Raw genomic sequence first — 13,688 nt, 5'->3', positions numbered from 1 at the left:
GTTGTAATATAACCAGTAGGATAAAATTGATCTGTTACGTGAGTTTGGTGACACTGGATAGGAGTAGGTCTAAGGCGGCCAGAAGATGCAGAGCGTAGGGCCCGTAGGGGTCTTGAGGGTGTGTAGTTAGAGACCATTGACTGGAGGTAGGCGGGAGCGGTTCCCTTTGCCGCACGGTATGCTAGGTCGAGGGCCTTGAAGCGGATTCGTGCAGCAATGGGGAGCCAGTGCAGGTCCCTAAGAAGTGGGGTGACATGGGCTGACTTCGGTAGGTTTGAGATCAGGCGGGCCGCTGCATTCTGAATAAGTTGAAGAGGCTTGGTGGCAGTGGCCGGGAGGCCAGCAGGCAGTGCGTTGCAGTAGTCGAGGCGGGAGATGACTGTTGATTGGACGAGGAGTTGGGTGGCTTCTTTTGTCAGGAAGGGCTGGATCATTCTGACGTTGCTCAGGAGGAATCTGCAGGTTCTGGTTGTCGCTGCGATGTGAGCAGAGAAGTTCAACTGGTCGTCGAGGACAACACCAAGGTTCTTGGTGGTCGGGGACGCGGTCACAGTTGCATTCTCGACTGTGATGGAAAGGTCGGTCAGGGGGGAGGATTTGGCCGGCAGGTGGAGCAATTCTGTTTAGCTTAGGTTCAGTTTAAGGTGGTTGGTCGTCATCCAGGCGGAGATCCCGGACAGACAGGCCGAGATCCGCTCAGAGACGTGGATATCTGAGGGAGGGAAGGAGAGGAAGAGTTGAGTATCATCGGCATAACAATGATACGAGAAGCCATGAGACGTGATAATGTTACCCAATGATTTAGTGTAGAGGGAGAAGAGAAGGGGTCCTAGGACCGAGCCCTGGGGGACACCCGTCCGCAGGGGGCAGGTGGCCGACAGGGTCCCTCTCCATGACACTTCGTAGGAGCGGTCATTGAGGTATGATGTCAGCCATGTCAACGCAGAGCCAGCCACTCCCATTCCTGCGAGGGCTGCGAGGAGGATCTGATGGTTGACTGTGTCGAAGGCTGCAAATAGATCTAGGAGAATCAGGACAGAGGAGAGGCCTTTCGCTTTTGCTAAGTGAAGTGCCTCTGTGACCGCAATGAGGGCCGTTTTTGTGGAGTGGCCAGTCGGGAAGCCAGACTGATTAGGGTCTAGGAGGTCATTCTGTAAGAGATAAGCAGTAAGTTGGTTGGATACAGCACGTTCAAGTGTTTTAGAAAGGAAGGAGAGAAGAGAGACAGGACGATAGTTGCCTATGACGGTGGGGTTCAGGGTTGGTTTTTTTATGAGCGGCGCGACTCTGGCTTGTTTTAGGGAGGTGGGGACCATAGATCTGTATGCATGTATTTATTCATAACGTTATACATATTCGTTAACGTTAGATAGTGCATGGCTTTTACATTGAAAAATCTACTTGTCACGTGGTTCCGTTCTCCATTCTTCACATCAAAAAGGAATAACGAAATAAGGAATGGTCAAAAACAAAAATCTGCCCATTATTTACTCCTTTTTTTCATTTGATTCCGACACCAAAATACGAAAAACAGCTCCTTATTTCTGTTTTTCCCCGTTTTTTCGATTTTGGTTTCAAACAGAAATAGGAAAACACCTCGTATTTCAGTTTTTTCGTATTTCCGTTCGAAATGAAAAACGTACATGGACCATCTTACTTCACCACACTGTCGGAATGGAATCTTTGAACCTATGCTACACTTTCAAATGACTGGTTAGTTCTTAGGGTTCCTCCAGTTTGCTCTGAACTAGGAACAACTGCTTTTTCCTTGGATGCTTCCTGAAACACCTGGAATGTGCTCCGACTGACTCTGAAGCTGAAGGTTTCGTCCTTCTTTTGCTGCATTTAAAAGTAATGATCTCCAACTTGTAACTGTTTTAGAAGATTTTTTATTGTTTATTCTTATTTATTGTGCCTATACGACAAACTGCTGATAAAATGTGTCTTGTTTTGTAAGCTCGTCATTGCTGTAAATGAGGGTAACCTCAGTGTCTTACGAGTTGAAATAAAGGATTGACTTTTTTTTTTAATCCATGACTCTGGAATAACTCATAATATGAGAGATTGGAATATGTTTCGCATTTCAGCACTTAACAACAATGCAATAGGTCAATTAAGAAAGGAATAACTCCTTCCTTTATCCTTGACTCTAGAATATCTTCATACTATGAGAGATTGGAATATGTTCAGCATTTCAGCACTTAACAACAATGCAATAGGTCAATATAACAATTTAGTCTCTGTCAACACTGTTATAAGACTTGTCTTCAGTTAAGACTATAAAGGGCTGTCTACGCAGCTCCGTGTAAATGGTAAATGGCTGCATTTATATAGCGCTTTTATCCAAAGTGCTTTACAATTTGTTCCTCACATTTTTACCCATTCACTCTCACATTCACAGACCGATTAGATGGCGGAGGCAACCATGCAAGGTGCCAACCTCCTCATCGGGAGCAATTAGGGGTTAAGTGTCTTGCTCAAGGAGGAGCGGGAATCGAACCGGGAACCTCCGGATTACCAGACGACTGCTCTACCTCCTGAGCCACTGTCGTCCCCGTGTGCGATCATTTCACCAGGTCCTTCATGATCCTCACGGAGGAGCCCCTGTAGCCTCCGCCGAAGTGGTTCCAGTGGTTCAGGTAGTGGAAGAGCTGGTACAGTTGGTTCCTCTGCGCGAAGCCGGGCGTCTTGGGGATCCTGTCGTGGTACGCGGAGTAGAAAGAGCCGCTGAACCCGCCGAACATCCCGGCGATGCCCAGCTCGTACTCAGAGTGGCCGTAGAACGACGCGGGGTCAAAGACGACGGGACCGGCGGAGCGCTCGGCCACGTTACCCCCCCACAGGTCTCCGTGCAGCAGGGCGGGGACCACCTCCACGTCGGCGAACAGCCGAGGGATCTTCAGCTGTGAGCAGAGAGGAGACGAGGAGGGAATCAGATTACCGTAATTCCTCTAATAGTAACCAGGTCTCAAATACAAGCCGGGTCTCTATTAATGGCCGGGTGCGCTCTTGAGCTAAGCAATTATAAGCCGGCCTCCTAATACAAGCCGGGTTACTAATATACTGAGCTGCATACTGAGCTGCATACTGAGCTAGTTACTTGATTTCACTTTGAAAACGTTGAAATGACCAGTGACCACCTGTAATTGCACTGTTTACTATTTCATACAGTACTTGGTTTCAATAAATGAACCCAGTACATTTTACTGGGTTCAAACTGACACAAAATGTTGATTTATTCATTATGATCCGTTTGAAAATTTGAAATATAGGCCTCCCTCTTATACAGGCCTCCTCCTAATACAACCAAACCAAGCATTTCAGTGTATACGTGACAAATAAAACAAAACTTGAACTTGAACTAACTAGTAAGAGTAGGTAAGGGATATGTACAGATATAGATCTACAGACAGGTAAAAAGGAGTATATGCAGGTATGTACAGACAGATATTACAGGGTCCAGGTCAGGGTGTAATATTGTTATTACAGGTAACAGGAGCTTGTGGCAAATTAATGCCCCCCCCCCCCCCCCCCCAGAAAGTAAAAATGATGCCTCTTAAATTGGGATCACTAGTGGACACATACTGTAGTGTGGGAAAGTACACCATATGATGTTGTACAGTGGTGTAAAGTAACAAAGTAAAAGTACTTCATTACATGTATATGGTATATAAGAATAAATATATATATATAAATATACTCAGGGATTAAAGCAAAAATAAAAAATCTCCTGACTGAACTTTTTTTCAGGCCAAGTCATATTCTTATTTTAACCTCCACTGTATTTTTTTTTTATAGCGTCAGCGTTTTAAGGGAGCCTACTTGTTTTGGTTTCGTCGATAATCCAATGTACAGTTACCCCCCCCCCCCCCCCGCCTACCCAACCCCCCCCCCCCCCCCCCAACCACCTCCAATGTACAGTTCCCCCGCCCCCCTCCACCCAACCTACCCAACCTCCTCCAATGTACAGTTTCTTTGTCAAATGTATATACTCTCTTTTTTAGACTCTTATTGTATCACAAACAATACTGTATTTGTAAATCTGGTATGGCATAAATCTATAGATGTAGCAGTATTGTCTATCTGTATGTCATGTGTGTCATATGTTATGATGAATTGAAAATGGGGGACCCTGATGTAAACAAGACGAAAGTCTTTCTCTGGTCTGCATCCCCTTAACAATTGTGTGCATTGAGCTGTACTGTATTGTACCCATTCTGCAATCTGTTAATAACAATCAATCAATCAATCAATATTTAACAGATTGCAGAATGGGTACAATACAGTACGGCTCAATACACACAATTGTTAAGGGGATACAGACCAGAGAAAGACGTTCGTCTTGTTTACATCAGGGTCCCCCATTTTCAATTCATAGTGACATACACAACATTTATGGCATAGGGACATACATGACATACTACAGGTATATAGTAATGTTACATTTGTGACATATACGATATGCAAATATACAGTACTGTTACCCATAGATCCTAACAGAGATTATACATATGATGGGGAGGAGACTGTACATTAGGAGGGGGTGGGTGGGTGCGAGAAAAAATATACATACGGTGGGGAGAAAATATATACATACGGTGGGGAGGAGACTGTCTACAGATACACCTGTGTGATGTTGCTACGGAGTTAAGCTAATAAAGGATACTCACAACCACAGCAGAGGACTCACGTATTTGTACTGTGAAGTAACACGACAATGATAAATGTGTTGTTTCTGTTTGTTTTTTTGACATAGTTGTGGAACACAGAACAAGTTAACAACTCACCACTACAGCCCCCAGTAGCCTAGGCCCTAGCCAGTCTCTTCAAACTTCCACTCGAAACGTTCTTTTATTAGGTGGTCCCGCTCATCCTTTTCGTCTGAGAACACCGCGGTGGGTTTTCTTTTACTCCTTCCATTAATGTTATTATGCTAACGTTAGCTAATCGGTATAGCAGGCGTGCGTAACATTAGTGCAAGCAGGTGGTGTATGTGACGTCGGTAAACAAGGAGAGAATTGACGCGCGAGGGCTGCAAAAAAGGCAACGGTCTGTTCATGGTCTATTCTGAAGGTCAGTCAGACCAAGTTTAAAAGAATATAAGTGATTAAATCTATTACTTTTGTCCTGTAACATTTATATGTTTAAAGAGAATGTAGCGTATTATATCAGCCTATGATTTATGGTAAAGTAGATTCCCGCGGGGGTGCGTCATCTCAAAACATCTCCTGACTAAACTTTTTTTTTTCAGGCAAAGTCATTCTTATTTTAACCTCCACTGTATATGTATATTTAATAGCGTTAGCTAAAAGAAAAAGAAAGACAACCCGTATCAGGGTCTGACAGCACAATTACATTTTCATATAACAGGCTGACGGACTCCGGTAGAGCCGTCGCGCCTCCGCTAACCCTTCAATACGCTTTGTGGTCCGGGCATAAATGTGTCCATAAAGGGGCGCCCAAGTGGCGAACCATGTAACGCGCTGCGTCGCGGCACGGCCGACCCGGGTTCGATTCCCGGACCCGGCGTCATTTGCCGAATGTCTTCCCCCCCACTCTGTCTCCCGTTCTTCCTCTCTCTCTCTCTCTCTCTCTCTCTCTCTACTGGACTGCCCAGTAGTAAAAAGCGATCCAACAGTCTGAATGTATCTTGCGATTATTATACATTTCCGACGACAAACTATTAGCGTAATCCTGTCTCTCGAGTCGCTGCATGCGTCCTGCCATTATTGCTCGCCATGACTCTGCTTGGCGCAGCCGCGGTAGGAAAGAAATTCCCTTTTTCATGATATTTGACACCTCCGATTGGCTCAATTTAGTTTCAATCTGTATGCATCTACAAATCATATTATACCAGGTAGCCAATTGACGAGAAATCCGTCAGACTCCGAATCAAATTGACGGAAATCCGTCTGAAGACGGAACGCTTTAATGCCTGTATACTGTAAGAAGGAGAAAAGAAAGGAACAGAGGAACAACAGAGAGCGTCCTGACGCTCACCGCCATCATAGGGGCGACATGGCTCAGGAGGTAGAGCAGTCGTCTGGCAATCCGGAGGTTTCCGGTTCGATTCCCGCTCCTCCTGGGCAGCGTGTCGATGTGTCCTTGAGCAAGACACTTAACCCCTAATTGCTCCCGATGAGCAGGTTGGCACCTTGCATGGTCGCCTCCACCGTCGGTGTGTGAGTGGGTAATATGTGAGTAACAAATTGTAAAGCGCTTTGGATAAAAGTGCTATATAAAAAAGCAGCCGTTTACCATTTACCATCAACCTCAGAGCGCTGAGCAGAGTTGTGAGGACAGCCCAAAAGATCTGTGGATGTGAGCTTACCTCCATCCAGTATATCTATGAGAGCCGGTGCATCAAAAAAGCCCAGATTATTATCAAGGACTTTAATCACCCCAACCATGGACTGGTCCAGCTGATGCAGTCTGGAAAGTGCTACCGCAGTCACACAGCCAGAACCAACCGTCTGAAGAACAGTTTTTCCCCCCAAGCCATCAGAAATCATGTGCAACCCAGATTCGGCTCAAACAAGGGACTAAACACGTTTCGCAATTATGCCACAATAATGTGGAACGCCCTACCCACAGCCGTAATGGAATGTGAATCCCTACCCTCCTTCAAAACCGCTCTCAAAGAGCACCTACGGGTGGCTGCAATTAGAAACAGGCCCTGGTAAATGTCAAAATCCCCCCCTTATTCTATGCACATTTTTTTTTATTAATATTATTGGATGCTGCTATGGTTGAGGAACCACAACAAAGTGAATTTCACAATTTTTTTTGCTGTAAAGTACTGAATGACGTGACAATAAAGGAATCTGAATCTGAATCTGAAATATGCAAAAGGTCACCTGCAGCTCCGCCCACAGCTCCCTGGCCTCCCGGTCCCCATAAGACGTCTCCACCATGTTGAGTTGGTGCTGCAGTCTCTGCCGGGAGTAGAAGGCTACCCAGTCCTCCTGCCACCCGTTCTCCTGGGGAGCGAATCAGAACAACCAGAGGTTATATACTATAGAGAGAACACTACTTTTTATTTATTTTTTATCTACTTTTTCTCCCCATTTTTCTATTTTTCTCCCATCCCAATTTCGTATTATCCAATTCTCCCCTCCCCTGTCTCAAACGTTGCTAGACCATGCCTCCCACTGGTCGGCTGCAGTGAGAACCAAGCCTTGCATCACGTGTCCCCTCCGGTACAAGAGGAGGCAGCCGTCGCATCTTTTCACCTGTACAGCGCGATCTCTCAGCGGCGAGGAGTAACGCGTGGGAGGCTCACGCTGCCCCCGTTGCTTCCTGATTGTGCTGTACAGGCGCACCAACCGACCTGTAGGAGTCGCTGTCCACAGAACGTCCGATCCCCACCCACCGGCTTTCCCACCCCCTAATACTGCCAATTGTATTAGTATGAACGACCAGCCAAGCCGGAAGCAACACCGAGAGCTGGGCTCGAACCCAGCATCTCCTGCGTTAGTGGCGAGCGCCTTGCCCACTGCGCCACTTAGCCGCCCCGAGAGAGCACTACTTCTGACTACACATTGTTGTGGGGCAACAGTGGCTCGGGAGGTAGAGCAGTCGCCTGGTAATCCGGAGGTTCCCCGGTTCTATTGCCGCTCCTCTCGGGCAGCGTGTTGAAGTGTCCTTGAGCAAGACACTTAACCCCTAACTGCTCCCGATGAGCAGGTCGGCAGTCGGCACCTTGCATGGTCGCCTCCATCATCGGTGTGTGTGAGTGAATGGGTCAAATGTGAGGAACAAATTGTAAAGCGCTTTGGATAAAAGCGCTATATGAATGCGGTCCATTAATTTACCATTGTTGAAGCGGTTTTCTTATCAATTCTGGACTATGTCAAGTCAAGTCAAGAGTTTTATTTGTCACGGCATACGAGTATACAAATTGATCAAAATCTATGTAAGAGGTGAGCATGTATGACACAAGGTTATAATAGTTCACTAAAACTACGCTGAAATAAATATCAGTGTAAATGGACTGAATTTATATAGTGCATTTCTTTTACCCAAAATGTATGCTTTACATTCATTTATTCACTCACACTGATGGCAACCATGCAAGGCACCGACCTACTCCTCTGGAGCAGTTAGTGGGTTCAGTGCCTTGCTCAAGGATACGCTGTCGGGAACCTTCAGATGGTGCTGTTTTCTTATCAATTCTGGACAATGGTGATGTGATTTATAGGCATGCTGCAGCTTCAACTCTTAAACCTCTGGACTCTGTCTGTCATTCTGCCCTCAGATTTATTACTGGTGACAGATACGATACCCACCACTGTGTCCTTTATGAAAAGGTTGGATGGCCTTCTCTGATTGAAAGGTGTAACTATTACTGGTATTTGTGTATTTTTAAAACCCTTATTGGTAAACCTCCCCCTTACATCACAACACTGTTGGAATGGAATCTTGGAACCTATTCTACACGTTCAAATGACTGGTTGGCTCTTAGGGTTCCTCTGTCTTAGCTGATTTTTTATAGTTTATTCTTATTTATTGTGCCTGCCATGTATGAAATTGCTATAAAAAAAAAACGTGTCTCGTTTCGTAAGCTCGTCGTCGCTGTAAACGAGGGTAACCTCAGTGTCTCACGAGTCAAAATAAAGGTTTGAAATTGAATTAAATAAAACAGACTTGGGGCACCAGGGTGGCGCACCACGTACAGCACTGCGGTGCAACACGGCCGTCCCGGGTTGGACTCCCGGACCCGGCGACCTTTGCAGAATGTCTTCCCCCTCTATCCTCCCATACTTCCTCTCTCTCTCTACCGGACTGCCCGGGAAAAAAAACAATAAAATATCTACCAAAAACATAATTAAAAACACTATTACCTGTGGCAAGTACCCGCAGCACGTGGGCACATGGAAGCCAAAGCTCTCCACAGCAGGCGCCGCAGACTGCCCAGCTCCTTTCCCTGCACACATCCATAGAAATACTACGTTGTAATCTCTACCGTACTATAACAGTGTAATATACAAACATTACAGTGATTCTCACCAGGGTTACAAATGAGCATTTCAGTCGTGTTTGAAAAAGAAGGACATGGTTCCTGTTGTGTAATTAGTATGTTGTTGTTGTTAAATTACCCACTGTCTGCTGCTCCTTATTTTGTTTGTCACGCTGTCTCTTGTTGTGGAGATGCATGTCCGCCAAACGCTCTCCCAGCTGCTTTGAACACCTGCTCATGGGAAACATTTGAAAAGGAAAATGGTGGAAAGAAATACTATAGAATATACGTATGAGCCGAGGACCAGGGCAACGTGGAGTGTATATATTAGCTGAGGGCCCATACACACATTGTGTTATTAGTGTATATATTATAATATAGTGTATATATTAGCTGAGGGCCCATACACGCATTGTGTTGTTATTAGTGTATATTTTATAATATAATATAGTATAATATAGTGTATATATTAGCTGAGGGCCCATACACACATTGTGTTGTTATTATCAATAGAGTAACATATGTCTCACCTATCCGACTGACCAGACCCTCACCTTTATTTGATTTTTCTATTCATATTTTATCTTGTTCTTTATCTTTTATGATTATTCTCATATATTTATATAGTCATTTCTAATATCCTGCCTCTCCTCCCCCTCACCTGGGCTGCTATGATCCCTGAACTTCCCCCAAGGGGATTAATAAAGGAACATTTTACCGTATATCACGGTATCTGCTCACATATATAATAATAACCCTGCAATAAGTGCTTGCTATCATTAACTCTTTCACTACCACACTACAGAAGGTTAACACTTTCACTACCACACTACAAAAGGTTAACATTTCACTACCACACTACACGACGGTTGTAGTAGTGAAAGGGTTCATCTTCTATAGTATGGTAGTGAAAGGGTTAATTTGACACCAAATTCCATCAGAATATGATCCAATCGATAGATGATGATAATGATGATGATGATGATGATATTGAATTATTGCCCGGCCCTTCATCAGTCTATGCTCTGCTAACTCATTATGTTCCTACGCAACCATTATTAGGTGGGCCACACAGAGAAGGCTCTTACTTGCTCAGGCCTCTCATGTCCAAATATTCCATCACAAACACAGCTCCTCCTGTCTCAAGCTCAATCACCTTCACAGGCTTGGGGACGTTCACCGTTTCTGTCTTCAAGATCGCGTCCAAGCTGGCCATTTCACCATCAAACATCAGCTTGGCCTGAGCAAAACAAGGAATGTGCAAAATAATGAACACTGTCTCCTCTGTGACCTGGATTGTATAATTGGGTTTTATTATTTCAAAGTATTGACAAATTCAAAGTCAGTGTGGCTATCATCAGATAAGCATTTTACAGGGTGGCGCGCATGTACTATCAAAGGGTTATTTAGATTATATTAGATTCAAATGTATTGTCAGTCAACTAAAAGAAGTTTGGCATCCAACCAGAGTGCAAATGTAACAGTAAAGTGCAATAGTAACAATGTACAGGATATTAAACTGGGTATAAAAATATATACATTAGTAGTACTGTGTAATAGTGCTAATCAGATGTATGTACAGAGTTGTAGTATTATGTACAGTGATACAGTGTATAATGGTAGTAATAGTAAGTCCTACTGGCCAGCAGTGTAACTAGTAAGAGTAGGTAAGGGATGTACAGAATCATATAAGTTAGTATCTATCTACAGATATGTATATTATATATATGTTCAAATAACAAACTCAGCAAGACCGACGGCTTCTCAGTTACAGTGGGTGACAATATTGTCACAAGGAAAGATGAAATTACCTACCTGGGTTCCATCCTAGAGGCTAATCTTTCCTGTGACAAAATGGCATCCAATGTAATAAAAAAAGTCAACCAACGAACTAGATTCTTGTACCGGATCTCCTCTCTGGTAAACAAAAATACCCTGAAGACTCTGGCAGGAGCACTCATTCAAGGGTACTACGACTATGCTTGCACCTCATGGTACCAAAGCACCTCAAAGGCACTAAAAACCAAATTACAAACATCTCAAAACAAACTAGTCAGACTACTGCTTGACCTTACTCCTAGAACCCACCTCACCCCTGCACACTTTGACAACCTAGGATCCAATTCAATCCAATCCACTTTATTTATATAGCACATTTAAAAGAACAAAGTTGACCAAAGTGCTGTACAAGTCCACAAACATAGGATAAAACATAAAAATTTAATAAAAGCACATAATAAAACAGTACAATGTGTCACATAAAAAAGGCCAGTCTCTCAAAAACAGTTTAAAAAACAAAAGCCAGAGCAAATAAGTGTGTTTTGAGGCGTGGATTTAAACACCTGCAGAGTGGGGGCCTGCCTAACATGCAGTGGCAGCTCATTCCAGAGCTTTGGGGCTGCCACTGCAAAAGCACGGTCCCCCCTAAGCTTCAGCCTGGAGTTTGGAACGGCCAAGAGGAGCTGGTCAGAGGACCTGAGGGACCTTGGAGGAACATAGGGTTCCAGCAGGTCTGAGAGGTAACCCGGTGCCAAGCCGTTCAAACATTTAAAAACAAACAGTAAAACCTTAAAAATTTCAATCCTAAAACGCACAGGAAGCCAGTGGAGGGTAGCCAGCAATGGGGAAATGTGCTCCCGCTTTCGCGTTCCCGTCAGCAGACGGACAGCAGCGTTTTGCACCAACTGCAAACGAGAGAGGGAGGCCTGACTGACGCCCACGTACAGGGCATTACAGTAATCAAGGCGAGAGGTCATAAAAGCATGGATAACCGTTTCAAAAACGGAACGGGATAAAAAAGGTTTGACCTTGGACAGCCTTCTAAGTTGGAAAAAGCTCCTTCCCACCACAGTATTGATCTGCTTGTCCAGATTTAGGTCACAATCGAATTTTACCCCTAGGTTGGTGACTGTTGGCTTCACAAAATGCCCAAGAGGGCCCAAGTCACCAGGAGGAGGCACATGACCATTGCTGGGACCAAACACCATCACCTCTGATTTACTGTCATTGAGACAAAGACAGTTTGATGCCAGCCATGCCTTAACATCGTCAAGGCATGCTAATAGTGGTTTTACCGAGTTGCTAGTGTTTCTTTTTAATGGCATGTAAATCTGGATGGCTTAGAGTAGACGACAGAGTACAGCAACTTGCAATGGGCCTGGTCTACAAGATACACTACACGACTAAGGTACCCATGTACATGTCAAAATACTTCCCAAAGGTCAGTGAATACCACGATCACAACACCAGAGGGAGCTCCACAAATCATGTTAAACCCAGATTCGGCTCAAACAAGGGACTAAACACGTTTCGCAATTATGCCACATCCATGTGGAACGCCCTACCCAAAGCTGTAAAGGAATGTGAATCACTACCCACTTTCAAAAACACTCTCAAAGAACACCTACGGGAGACTGCAATTCGAAACTGGCCCCTACAAATGTCCTAAACCAGTTGTACAGTAAATGACCAAGTATGGCTTTGTCAGTATTCCAATGTGTGTACAGTGTACAGTGTCCCCCACCCGTGACACACGCCACCCCCTACCCCCCCCCCAACCCAACCCCACCTACCCAACCTCCTCCAATGTACAGTTTCTACGTCAAATGTATATACACTCTTTTCTGGACACTTTTTGTATCACAAACAGTACTGTATTTGCAAATCTGGTATGTCATAAATGTATAGATGTAGCAGTACTGTCTATCTGTATGTCGTATATATGATTAATTGAAAATGGGGGACCCTGATGTAAACAAGACGAAAGTCTTTCTCTGGTCTGCATCCCCTTAACAATTGTATGTATTGAGCTGTACTGTACCCATTCTGCAATCTGTTAATAAACTTTTCAATCAATCAATAAATCAATAAATCAATCAATCAATCAATCAATAAATCAATCAATCAATCAATCAATCAACCGTTAAACAGGTAAGAAAAACAAATGGCCGCTTAGCTCAGTTGGTTAGAGCGTCGTGCTAATAACGCGAAGGTCGCGGGTTCGATACCCGTAGTGGCCAATGATTTTCACTAAAAATTGAAAATGGGGGACCCTGATGTAAACAAGACAACCGTCTTTCTCTAGTCTGCTTTCCTTAACAATTGTGTGTATTGAGCCATACTGTATTTGTATTGTACCCATTCTCCAATCTATTAAATAAAGTTTTCATTCATTCATACGGATTTCCATGACTGAACGCTAAAAGGTGTGAAAGCTAAAATAAAAAGTAAATTATGGCACATGACAAATCCCAACAACAACAGACATTAATAATGCAAAGAATGAAAAACCTCGCTCTTGTGATTTATCTTCACAAACACTCTCCCGTCGTCAGTGTCATAACTCTGGCCCTCGCTGATGCATCCTCCTCCAGAATGACCAGCTACCTTCAGCATGGAGGTCCCCAGCTCCTTCTTCAACTTCGCCTCCATTATTATGGTTGACTTCAAATCCTATGTGAACTTCACTGTCACACCACCACCAGTACCGATGATGAAGGAAGGTTTGGGCCAAATTTCTTTGACAGCTACTGCCGTTGTTGTGCCAATGGGCCTTTGATCTCGAGGAGGTCGCTCTTGTTTTTGTTCCGGGTTCATTCTCCTAAACTAGCAGCGACCAATGAGAAATGAGTGTTTGGATGATTGACATTTCCACTGTCCAGTCGTGTGAGCGTCGCCATGGTAGCAAAGGAGGCGTCGACGTCGCTTCTAGCAAGGTGCTGTGGTGTCG

At 44.4% G+C, this 13,688-nt stretch overlaps 1 protein-coding gene across 2 annotated transcripts; it reads right to left on the bottom strand.

Annotated features, from left to right (window-relative positions):
- Positions 1–1,923: 1,923 nt before the first annotated feature.
- On the bottom strand, positions 1,924–13,477 carry fn3krp (fructosamine 3 kinase related protein). 2 transcript variants are annotated; one of them, XM_084328927.1, is made up of 6 exons: positions 13,346–13,477; positions 10,048–10,199; positions 9,099–9,190; positions 8,844–8,926; positions 6,858–6,980; positions 1,924–2,903 (listed from the first exon to the last, which is right to left on the bottom strand). In XM_084328927.1, exons 1-6 carry the CDS (start codon positions 13,388–13,390, stop codon positions 2,565–2,567), a joined length of 834 nt encoding a protein of 277 aa, XP_084185053.1. In that variant the 5' UTR covers positions 13,391–13,477; the 3' UTR covers positions 1,924–2,564. The 2 variants fall into 2 exon arrangements, with proteins under 2 accessions (XP_084185053.1, XP_084185052.1); XM_084328926.1 differs by having other exon boundaries at positions 13,250–13,467.
- Between the last annotated feature and the right edge of the window lie 211 nt (positions 13,478–13,688).

Source organism: Notolepis coatsorum (genome assembly GCF_963971535.1).
Source record: "Notolepis coatsorum genome assembly, chromosome: 14".
NCBI lineage: Eukaryota > Metazoa > Chordata > Actinopteri > Aulopiformes > Paralepididae > Notolepis > Notolepis coatsorum.
The sequence above is the reverse complement of the archived record's forward strand: the minus strand, read 5'-3'. Positions and strand labels throughout refer to the sequence as shown.